At 39.3% G+C, this 12,259-nt stretch overlaps 1 protein-coding gene across 1 annotated transcript in view; it reads right to left on the bottom strand.

The window, feature by feature from the left end:
• Positions 1 to 12,259, bottom strand: part of LOC133543300 (unconventional myosin-Vb-like) — a 54,609-nt gene that overhangs the window by 33,822 nt on the left and 8,528 nt on the right. Inside the window, exons 7-24 of the mRNA XM_061887785.1 lie at positions 9,504 to 9,585; positions 9,311 to 9,418; positions 9,118 to 9,230; positions 8,782 to 9,050; positions 8,628 to 8,709; positions 8,395 to 8,535; positions 8,066 to 8,197; positions 7,899 to 7,982; positions 5,246 to 5,362; positions 5,063 to 5,160; positions 4,910 to 4,996; positions 4,518 to 4,838; positions 4,274 to 4,430; positions 3,958 to 4,197; positions 2,857 to 3,069; positions 2,687 to 2,780; positions 2,474 to 2,622; positions 657 to 845 (exon numbers count right to left, since the gene is read on the bottom strand). Of these exons, the coding sequence (XP_061743769.1) occupies positions 657 to 845; positions 2,474 to 2,622; positions 2,687 to 2,780; positions 2,857 to 3,069; positions 3,958 to 4,197; positions 4,274 to 4,430; positions 4,518 to 4,838; positions 4,910 to 4,996; positions 5,063 to 5,160; positions 5,246 to 5,362; positions 7,899 to 7,982; positions 8,066 to 8,197; positions 8,395 to 8,535; positions 8,628 to 8,709; positions 8,782 to 9,050; positions 9,118 to 9,230; positions 9,311 to 9,418; positions 9,504 to 9,585 (2,676 nt within the window). The remainder of the gene's footprint in view (positions 1 to 656; positions 846 to 2,473; positions 2,623 to 2,686; positions 2,781 to 2,856; positions 3,070 to 3,957; positions 4,198 to 4,273; positions 4,431 to 4,517; positions 4,839 to 4,909; positions 4,997 to 5,062; positions 5,161 to 5,245; positions 5,363 to 7,898; positions 7,983 to 8,065; positions 8,198 to 8,394; positions 8,536 to 8,627; positions 8,710 to 8,781; positions 9,051 to 9,117; positions 9,231 to 9,310; positions 9,419 to 9,503; positions 9,586 to 12,259) is intronic.

Below are 12,259 nucleotides of genomic sequence, written 5' to 3' on the forward strand. Positions count from 1 at the left end.
ATATTTGTTTTCCTTCAACAAATAGGATAGCCTAGCATGATGATCCTGTTAAAATGTGAGTGTGTTATTAGCATGTGGGTCACTTAGCTATGCTACTCATGGTGTCCTGTCCCAGTCCCTAATGTTACATATTACATGTAACATTTAGTATGTTGGAAAAGTGCAGAGTTAAATTGTCTATGAAATTTCTCATTCATCCCGATCATTGTCATCCCAGGGCATTCAAACGATAACAACTGGATTGTTTGGTTTGTCTTAGAAGACATTTTACTATTCATCCGCGTAAGCTTCATCAGTCAGATCTAGATATAAGACGAGATCTAACCTATTTAAGTCTGTGAGCACAACTGATGAAGCCTACTCGGATGAGCCGCAAAACGTTTTCTAAGACAAACCAAACAGTCCAATTGCAATCGATTGAATGCCCAGACTTAAAATGTACCCTCTTTATGAAAAAAAAAAATACATAAACACAATAATGCTTTAAACACAGTTCATTAGCATTAAAGCCAGAGACACATAACATGTTGTGTTCCCCGTAAAGCTTATTAAAGCATTTTTAAATTGTCAAATCATTACACTTACAATACACTAATATGTTAAGTATTAAACTATGGAATATTTTAACAACATTAAATAAGACATTAGTCCCAAACCATAGGTGATGCCAGACTCTGCATGGAGACTTCTGCTTCCGTGGTGGGAGATGTCACGCTGACCCTGCGGACCTCCTCAGGAGAAGGGAAGGTAGATGTGGAGGGGGAGAAGGACGGTGGCGTTAGAGACTGAGGTGACAGAGGTTCTAAGCTCTGAGTGGAGTCTGTCCTTCTGTAGCCCTTCATGTCCTGCACAGTGAGAAAGAAGGAATAACGACAAGATGCATGAGAGGAATACATCCTAGGAATCTATGAAGAGGAATTTGTACCTCTCTTTACACAATCAGAAAAATGGATTTGCAAACAAAAATAATAGATGGGAAATCAAAAAAGTTTAACAAGGAAAAATATTTTTTAACCAAATACACAAGGGCAGATGTAATCAGTAAATCCATCATTCAAGACAGACCAAAATAAAGGCATCCAACATATTGTTGTACTGCCCACAAGCTCGAAGTTGATTTGTAACAAAAATATTGATTTGCAACCTAAATTTGAAAAAATGCAAACAAAACGTGTTTCATGAGAACACCTTTTTTGATTTGCATACAAAACAAGTACTGTATATTTATTTAAAAAAATGAATGTTTGCAATTTTTTTATTTAGAATTATTTATGCTTACAAATGTTTTTTTTCGCTTTTCAAATCCATTTTTGGTTAATTGCATATAAAGACAAATGTATCTCCATAGTAATCCCTTAATAAAAAGTGTTTAGGGATGTTCCAATCAGTAATTTATGCTGACGATTTCAATCATCCAATTATCAATGCCAATACTTATCGCATGTATTAACAGTTAATTTTTAAATTGATTTATTATGAGAGGTATTGACAGTTTAACAATATCAGCACAATGGTTAAACTAGTCCCTTAATCTTTTATTACATACAATTTTTGGATCAAAACAAAGTCAATAATACACTACTAAAAAAAAAAAAAAAAGAATCTACTACTTTTTAAAAAATAATTTTGAAATCAATCCTCCTGTTTCCAGGGATTTATTTTCTGAATTTGTAAACATTAACAAAGACAAAAATACAACACAGTTTTAGTTATATTGTAAAACTTAAACATTGCTTGGTGTGATGAATAAAGAATCCATACGGGTAAAAAACGCTATGGACAGCTAGAAGACGGAATGGCACTTTTACTTCTGATTAAAAATTTTAAAAAGAAGGGCACTGCAGCACCTCCAGTCAGCAATCTAGTCCAAAAGATGGCGCTATAGTATAAACAATAATACACCTTTAAAGTGTCTTTGCCTGTTTTTTTTGTTGTTGTTTTTTTAACTATTTTCATTACGGCCGTCAACGAAGAAAAATCCATATTTAGCAGCACCGCTTTATAAGTCACAGGGATCAAAGCGTAAGAAAAAAGCGGCTTAGTCCAGAATTTACGGTAAAAACCTCTTAATATTTGTGCAACGCAGTTCAATCTACACTTCGTAAACTTGACTATTTCTTCTACTTTTTTTTAGCTAGCTTGCTCCCGTGTGTAACCTGTTTTGCCTCGGCTTCCAGTAACAATAATACATGATAATGATACTTTAGATATTAAGAAAACATTTTTTTTTGCTGGTATTGGAGTTTATTATTAGCCTAGGGGAGCGGCTCCAAACTTTATGGAGATACATAATTAGTTGCTAGCTTGTTAAAAATAAATACAATATTAGTCAGAGAGGATATGCGTTTGTGATCGGCATTCAAAGGCATTAATCGGCAATCGCGATCAAGTACTTTTTCAAGAAAATCGTCTGAGACTGATCGGTAGCCGATTGATCGGCACATCCCTAAAAAATTGATTTGATGTTCTGGACCTGAGTGAGCTGACTCATCTCCCTCAGGTTGTCATATCGCTGTTCCAGCCTGGTGAACTCCCTCAGGAGGCCTTGGTGCTTCCTCCTCTCCTCGTCCAGCTGCACTCTCATAGCTTCCGTGGCCTGAGACACCGCTTGCCGCACAAGAGCTGTGCGGAGACCACAAGTTCAAATTCAAGTCAGACTCAAGTGGACAAAGACGACCTCCTGCACCTTCTTGTGCTTCTTCCTGCTGTAGAAGACATGCGGTCAAACGCTCTCTTTCTGTGCTCAAGGAGATCTTCTCTCTCTGCAGGGCTTCCACCTCCTTAAAAGTCAAAAGTTTTAGTGTCGACATGAAGTCAATCTAAAGAAGGAAAAGTGTGACAATTATTTTTCTCGACTTGTGTCAGCTGGAGGAGCTCCTGGGCAGCCTTCTTGTCTGCTCGCTTCATTTCCTGCTCCGCCTCCTCGCTTATGGTGGAAACCGGAGGAACAATTAAGTGTTTCTGATGTTCTTCAAGTTTCTGTATTGTGGCCTTCAGAGTGGAGAGTTCAATCGCGGCAGCCTCTCGCTCAGCACGCAGACACTCTTTAAGGGCAGCACTCTCTCTGGCCTGGACACACCATCATCATACAACATTATACCCCAGCTATAAACTAATACAACCTTAACTCCGACCCCTGATCCAAAAGACACCCACTCGGGAAAGTGTCAGAAGTCAGCAATACACTAATTTTTTTTCTAATGCTCAAAATTCTCTAACAACCTAAAATGTATAGATAAAGTTTTTATAATTGTTAAATTGCCTTTTTGTCAAAAATAATATATAATGGGAAATTGCAAGATATCCAATAGTTCTAAAAATATGTTGCAGAGTGGAATAGTTGAGGTATGTTAATTACAGACTTGAACAGGTCAATAACTTATGACATTGATTTTGATACAGTAGACATTTATTTAACAGTGCTTACTAAGCTTGAAAGACTGAAATTAGACAGGACTTGATTGAGTTTGAATTCACACAAGTCTTTTATATATCAATTTTCATTGAATTTCAGCTTTTTTTGTTAGTTTACCTCAGTTATGCTTATCAAAGCTCTAAGAACTGGCTCTGGCGCTTTCTGGAGTTTAAGGAACACAATTATCCCAAAACAATATTTTCTTATTTTGCAATCGTCAGAAATTAGATTTATTCGGTTTTCATGGAAAAAGCATAGCAACACCAGGATTACAGTCTGTTAGGAATAGCATTTATAATGGGAATCAATCGGGCCTAAAGAAATCTCAACAGTTTATATCCCAAACAAAAAAAAAAATTGCAATCAAAAACAATGCAATTTGGTTTAAAAAATAACTAAAAAACTTCAAACCTTCAAACTGAACACTCATATCACATAAGGAACACATGCAGTGCCTATGTCGGGCCTCGGAATTGCACAAGGGTTTAATATGGATTAATAAATTAAAAGAAGATTAGAGTAAATAAGAAGGCTCCACCCACCTCCTGGTCTGCTTTTATCTGCAGCTGCATCAGTTTGACCTCCATGCCTTTGTTGAGCTCTTGGTACTTCTCTACTGAGCGAGCTTCAGTCTTGAGCTTCAGCAGCTCCCTTCTCGCCGCTTTACGACGTACGCAGCACTGCGCGAAGACCACTGCCGCACGGAACCTGATGAAGGCCCTCCTGGCCAACCACCCTCGCACTCTGGCCTGGAGCAGAGAGGCGGCTCTATTTGCCACCAGCTAAGGAAATACAATATGGTTCCAGTGTTGTTTATAAAGTAGCAGCTATCAGTGGACATGAATACAAAGCACTCACCAGTCTGTAATTGCGGCGGGTCAGCGTGCCTCTGATGAAAGCCTGGATGGTGATGGCGGCCTGTCGGATCAGGAGAAACCAGTTTCTGGCCACCAGCATGCGGTAGGTCTTCTGGATGACTAGAGCAGCCTTGCAGTAGCGTAGGGTCCAAGCCAATCTGCAAGGAGACTTGCTTATGAGCTTAAACAAAATTAAAAACACCACAAGATAATTTTAGAGACAAAGAGTCACAGCAATCACTCACCGCCTGGCCAGAGCTCCTCTGCAATGTCTTTGTAAGGTGACGGTTGCCCGTAGGGTTCTGGTGTAGTGAATACGGGCCAGCCATCCTCTCACTAAACTCTGAAGGACCACAGCGGCCGCCCGCAGTCTTTCCGCTCTCAACCTCTCCAGGAGTGCCACCTGCCCCGCCCGGAAAAACACTTTGGTCCTTCCAAAGACGTACTGGTCCCGGTCAGGTATGAGCTGAGGTAGAGCGTGGCGGCACACCAGTTGGACATCTTCGCAGCATTGGGAGCCTCGCAACAGAACATGGTACCTGAAGAAGAACTCTTCGTATGTCCATCTGGTGAAACAACAGATTAATTTCCAATTTGGATGGAGATTTAATTCATTGGAGGAAACAAATGGGATTACCTGGATGGAAAACCTGCAGCGCTGATTCGGATGGTCTCCAGAACGCCACAAGCCCTCAGCTGCTGGACAGCCCTCTTTGGGTCGAACCTGAAAAGTACAGTTTGCTAAGTTTGTGTGTGACTTAAATGAGTGGTGATGGAGGCAAAGACTCACATAAAAGGCTCCTTGAGGTCGTTTGGTTTAATACAGCGCACATAGTGAGGAGTGGTGCTGCTCAGTGTGTCCATCAGCAGCTGCAAGGACTGACGGAACTAACAGAAGCGGCCAACAGATGTGGTTTAGTGAAAACTCACAGCAGCACTACTGCAGAAACTACAAGAAGGGCGAAGAGTTCACCTGAAAGCCCACAGTCAACTTGTGCTCCCTGTGAGCTCTTCTTCCTGAGCGGACACTTCCGTTGGCCACACTAGCTTTGCTTCCATGCTGCTGGAACAACTCAGCCACCAGCTCTGACTGACATACACAAGTAGTGTTTGGATTTTCATGGTCTCAATTCAAGTGTAAAAAAAAAAAAAAAAGGTGAACCACTGGTAGTATTAAAATGCAAAAACACTTAAAGGGGACTTGTGATGATTTTCCAATTTTCTGACTTATAAATGTTGTTATAACGTTGGTTACACCTGTTAAAAAATGCGTCATATCATAAAGTTCATGCATTTGGTGTTGAGGTTGCAGCAGGTTTTGGCTTTCAACGCTGTGTTTTACTTTTTTTTATAGTGGGCCATTTGTGACATCACAGACAGATGTACTAATGTTGGAAATTTTTGTTCATACTGCTATGTTCCCTTGTGCTGATGCACGGAGCCTCCAGTGTTATTCATTCTTGTTTCACGCTCACCCACCTGCTCTAATGACGACAAAAATAATACTTTCGTGTTTTATGTCCACAACATTTTACACTGTTTTGTAAACATGGACCAGTAAATTCAAGTTGGATCACCTACTAAACTCTTACGAAATAATAAGGTGCCATTGTGACATTACTACTTATGAAACACATGAAAAGGTAGGATGAAGAACCATTTTCTTCTAATGGTGGCATGCCTTCAATATCCCTGACATGTGACATGCAGTGAGATGAATGCGGGCTTTTTTTTTTTAATCGATCCGTACTGATTGGGCATGTGTACCTAATGTTGTGATTTACAATTCTATATATTGTTTATGAAGTTTATTTTTGATTGTTGACTGGAAAACACGTATAAAATACCAGTGATGTTTGTCTTCCAGATATATTTTAACATTGTATATTTTCAAAAGATACATTTTGGTACTTTTGGAGCGAGTGGGGCATGGAGGCTTTCATTTGCAATCTGGAAACACCTTCACACAGGAACCATTTGTAGACAGACTCAAAACACATGTTTTAAATTTAACTGTGGGGAAAAACATATCCAGTACAATCTAGCGAGGGACAAGCGGTAGACTATAGATGGATTATCTAGACCACAAGGAAGTCTTTTAAATGTTGATTAAAAATATCATAGGTCCCCTTTAACGGCCATTCTATAGAATTGGTACCATTTGATTGCAATTATTTAAAAAAAACTACATTTAGAGTCGTTTTGTCAACTCTAATTTTGATAATACACATTTTTAATTACTATTTTACTGTAAAAACCCAAATATGACTCATTTATGTAACATAAGTTAAAAAAAAAAAAAAAAAAGAGTGTGTTTGAGCATAGAATTGGCAAATAAAATATACGTGGGAGCATACAGATACTTAGGACATGACAGCGTTTCAACAAAACAGGTGTATTAAAAAATAATTTAGGTAACAGGACTGTACTGAAAAATCCTCATTGAGGATCCACTTCCTGTTGACCTTGTGACTCGCGGAATATATTAAAATATTTTCGGAGAAGGTAAAGTTATAATGTAAATAAGGATTTAAATATATTATATGGTTAAGTTTAATTTTAGGAAGCGGGTCGTCTTTGTCTTTCGTAGTTTTGTGGTCTTTGAGGGTAATCAGTTTTTGGGGGGAAAAGCATCAGAAAAAAACAAAGAGCTCCTGTGAGCTAAAGGAAGGTCTCGCGTGACCTCATGCAGGACAGCATCTTCTAACAGATGTTTTGTGAGACTTTAGAAGCATTTGTTAAAATAAATATATATATATTTTGTCAATATGCATCATAAAAAAATACTGAGAAAATGGATAGATGTTGATAGTCCAGCACATAATAACTAGTATAGATTATCTTTGAAAGATGATCTCAGTATAAAAAATTGCATTTAGATTAGAAAAATTCCATTATATATATATTTTTTTTACTATTAAATGAACTTAAAATAGGACTCCTCCTTCCTCGTTGTGAATAATGGCTACTGTGTGGTTGTCAAGTTTATGAAATGCAATTCATGTGGAAGTCGCTGTGACTGTGTTTTTGTATTAATAGCTTTTATGGCGATGGAAAGTAGTGATACTGTAACAATAATAATGATACATATTGATATTGTAATTGATTTCAAATACTTTTGAATGTTTTTAATCACTATTATTGATACTGTTGCTATTTATTTTTGGTTTTCCTTTTTTGTATTTGTATCTTCTCAATTGCGTTTTTATCTTAAATAGTGTAAAGGGACAGCGTGGCGCAGTGGGGAGAGTGGCCGTGCGCAACCCGAGCGTCCCTGGTTCAATTCCCACCTAGTACCAACCTCGTCACGTCCGTTGTGTCCTGAGCAAGACACTTCACCCTTGCTCCTGATGGGTGCTGGTTAGCGCCTTGCATGGCAGCTCCCTCCATCAGTGTGTGAATGTGTGTGTGAATGGGTAAATGTGGAAGTAGTGTCAAAGCGCTTTGAGTACCTTGAAGGTAGAAAAGCGCTATACAAGTACAACCCATAAAGCTGGGACTGGGCTGGAGTTGAGTTTGCTGTTTTTTTTATTTTATTGACTAACTGTGTGATTTTTGTAAGTAAAAAAAAATTTGGAAAAAAATAAATACTTGATATTTGATATTCATAACTTTGCACGTCTTACCTGACTGGCTTTTAAAATGTTGACCAACTCCTCAAAGACGGTGTCTCGATTCTTGTCCAAAAAGCCACCACATTCGTACTGGACCTGTGCAAACACAAATTGTGATGTGGCTACTCTCTTTTTTCCAATTTGAAACTAACACCAGAAGGGATGTCTGGACCACGCACCATGTCAGCAAAGTGCAGGAGGACGAAGGCGCTGTTGGACATGCGAGGTTTACGGAAGTGAGGGTGAGCTCTGCCTGTCAGGTGCTGGCCATACAGCTTCAGAACCCAGCTCTCATCAGTACCTTTGGGCATCTGAAGCCGTGAAATAAAGTGTGTGTGCTATTACAACAGCCGAAAGAAATAACTGGACTTGACAATTACTTTCACAGGAAATGATCAGAAGCAAAAAAAACAGATTTTTGTCAATTTGAGATCACACACTGGACCTGAATTGTCCAAAATTGCTGAAATTCCACCCCAGAATGATGATTTAAGAGTGCAGCACTGACCCTGCACTCTTCGTCCAACAGGTCCAACAGGCCGAGCGGTCCTTCGATGAGAAGAATACACTGCTGGTTGTCGCTGAACTCGATCCTGCTCCAGGTCAGCTCCTCGCGTTCGTACTCCTCCTGCTCCAGGTGGAAGACGTGCTGCACACATACAACTATATTAAACACAATTACTTGTAAAAAGGACAACAGCGCCGTACAACAGTACCAAAATGAGGTGTCACATGACTCACCCGGTTGAACTGCTGTTGCAGCTTTTCGTTGGCGTAGTTAATACAGAACTGCTCAAAACTGTTGCGCTCAAATGTCTCAAAGCTGCATAGAGAAGAAGACCTCAGTTAAACCACTGTGAATCGATAACACCACTCCTGCAGCCTGATGACACACCCGTAGATGTCTAGTACACCTATGAAGGAGCCGGCCCGACTCGATTGACTGCGCAGGGTAACATTGAGCCTATGCACGGTCCACTTGAACATCTGTTCGTAGACGTGCTTGGCTAGAGCATCTCGGGCGTCGAGGGCCTGCTGGCCCGACATTGGCTTGACCAGGGTCTCCCCTCCCAGCAGCAGCTTGCGGTGACACAGCCAGTGGGCCATTAGGGCTGCCTCCACCCCCAGTAGCTTGGAGAAGATGGCCAGGGAGACGTCATCTGCCTGAAAGAAAATCAGCATGAAGACTTGACCCCTTCATGAAATGAACATCTATCCATCCAGAACGGACATCAATGTAGCTGCGCTCTGAACTCCGCCCGCTGGCTTGAATGTTGACGTTCCCCAAGTGTAGAACAGCAGCCAGGATTCTGAACAGCTCTATCTGCTGGTCTGGCAGCACACCTGCAAGTTGAAATGGAAAATAACCTCAAACCCCAACAAATGGACCTCTGTAGTCTTGATGTGTATCAATAAGTTCCTACCCAGGATGGTGAAAGCACTGCGAGTGCGCTCTAGCTCCATCGCATCATCAGTACACGGTATGTTTGCGTCTCCTCCCTGAGTGGTGTAGCGGAAATGCTCAGGAGTGGCTGGATTAAAACAAATGAGCAAAAATAAAAAAAAAGTTTAACAAATCTTAAGTGTGCAATAAAGGAGGTTCCTTATTGATCTCACCCAGTTTTAGTGATCTCATTTCAGGCAGCTGTCTGGAGGCACACAGCTGGTAGAAGATGTGGTAGTTTCTCTCCGCTGGTGCCTAAAATGTACAAAAATAACATTACTCACCCACACACACAATCATCCGGTAATCCGGAAGATTGTGCTGGGGTCTCAAAAGGGCTATTTTCTTGGAATAAATAATATAATCAAGACACAGTGGTACCTCAACTTAAGAGTGACCCAACTTACAGTAATATTTTGACAGAGCTTTTCGATAATTCGCTAATTGTTACGTTTTAAAGGGGAATTGCACTTTTCGGAATTTTGTCTGTCATTCACAAACCTTATGTAAGAGAAGAACTCATACATCCATCCATCTATTTTCTACTGTTTGTCCCTTTCGGAATATGTTTTTATTTTTTTATGCATTCTAATACGTAAATAAACACTACCAAAAGTCAGCGAACAAATGAGGTAATGGGATTTGCTCGACTACGGCTACAAAGCACTCTAAAAAACATCCAAAGACCTGCATTGTTTTATATACACGCTGTAGGTATAAACGGTATGTAATGTAGTAACATTCATAATAACATGTAAAAATTATGTATTATGGTAATTTGAAGAATAAAGTGACGCATTCATTTCAGTCACATCTCAACATTTGCCATTTCCTTTAACAACTACTGCTACACGTGGCAGATTTCATTAGAGCCAAACACTACTTTGGGACAAATTATGATCCAGAAATTAGTTTTAAGCCTGAATTTACGGAGAATGAGCTATAAGTTTTAGAAGCTAAGTGATAAGCATATCCAGCAAGTAGCACTATTGCTAAGTGCTAAACAAAAAATACAAACTATGAACATAATAAAACAACCACTTACTGTTCAATGTCTGCTCTCACTGGGATGTTCGTATCTTCCCATTTACACAAATAATTACTCATACTCACGCTTGTTAAAAAAAAAGGGGGGAGTTAGGCGCAAATTCAGTGTCTTTTTGTGTCTTTCTTGCGGTTTCTGGGTCCAAGTTGAATGACATAGTTGACCAACTTCCCGTTTTATGACCACAACCAATCTAGACACCTAATGTAAAATTAACTTTTACCAGCTCAGATGCGATACCCCAGCTCATCGGCTCAGTATGTCCAAAAACTGCATAAGCCAGTCACGACTCTGTGATCACAGCACCGCTAAAAGTAGTTCCTCTGCGTTAGCGCTTGTGACAACAATATCGCTAATATTCTGTTAAAATGCAAGTCACGACATGTAAATGGTGTATTTTTGAAGGTTTTCAGAGGGGTTTATGGGCAGAATAAATGACTCCAATTACCTGTATGGTCGGTCAGCTTACTCGTACTTTCCTTGTATTACAAAAAGGAATGTATTGAAAAGAATAATAATAAATCTTACTTAAGGATTGTGAATGAAAGGCAAAATGCCAAAAAAAGAAGGGCAGTTCGCCTTTAGGTTGCAATCAAAATTTGAGTTACAGAATTCCTGACATTAGTTGGCATAACAAATGTCACAGTGGACCCAGTAAGATCCACCCAAACTTCTGATCTTACTCATTAGCATTAGCTTACAGCTAAATATCAACATACGTAACTTTGTTTTTCCAACCATTTGAAGGTATAAAGTGCTGAAAACAAGAATGCAATTCTATTTATAAAATTAAAGAAAGAAATGATCAAAAACAAAATGATGCGTGTCGCCAACTTAGTGAAGCAATCAGAGATTATCACTCCTAGTCTGCACCATACTGAAGTCTAACACCAGCAAAGGATGTTAAAATAATAAATAATGTAGTAGGTGTAAAATAAAATAATATCTAAACGGTAGACACTTATCTATGAAAATATGAAAAATCTGCTGATGGTGTGTTTGACAGAGAGTCAACTGGAAGGAAATACCGTTGAAGTCTGCTCTCAAAGGTAAATGCTGTACATTATTATTACATTACTTCATAAAACTACTGTAGTTATTTGTAGTACATCATATTGTATAGTTTTCATACAAAATTACTTATCGAAATGTTTGTTTTTCTTTTAAAAACCATGTTGCATGTTGAAATTGTTGTGTTTTGAGAGGGCGAGGGATAAATTAATGGATTAATTTGATTTAAATTAATTTCAAATGTGGGACGTCGATTTTGGATACAAGTGTTTTGAGTTAAAGGCCTACTGAAATGGGATTTTCTCATTTAAACGGGAATAGCAGGTTCATTCTATGTGTCATACTTGATCATTTCGCAATATTGCCATATTTTTGCTGAAAGGATTTAGTAGAGAACATTGACGATAAAGTTCGCAACTTTTGGTCGCTAATAAAAAAGCCTTGCCTTTACCGGAAGTAGCAGACTCTGTGCGTGTGACGTCATGGGTTGTAGAGCTCCTCACATACTCACATTGTTTATAATCATAGCCAGCAGCAGCTAGAGCGATTTGGACCGAGAAAGCGACAATTTCCCCATTAATTTCAACGAGGATGAAAGATTCGTGGATGAGGAAATTTAGAGTGAAGGACTAGAAAAAGAAAAAAAAAAGTTTAAAAAAAGAAGGCGATTGCAGTGGGAGCGCTTCAGATGTTATTAGACACATTTACTAGGATAATTCTTTAAAATCCCTTATCTGCCTATTGTGTTGCTAGTGTTTTAGTGAGATTAAATAGTACCTGAAAGTCGGAGGGGTGTGGCCACGGGTGTGTTGACGCCAGAGTCTCTGAGGGAAGTCACGAAGCTGCAGCAGGACGGAAGCTCCGCTGATGTCT

The sequence above is a fragment of the Nerophis ophidion genome, linkage group LG26, assembly GCF_033978795.1.
Source record: "Nerophis ophidion isolate RoL-2023_Sa linkage group LG26, RoL_Noph_v1.0, whole genome shotgun sequence".
NCBI classification, from domain to species: Eukaryota; Metazoa; Chordata; class Actinopteri; order Syngnathiformes; family Syngnathidae; genus Nerophis; species Nerophis ophidion.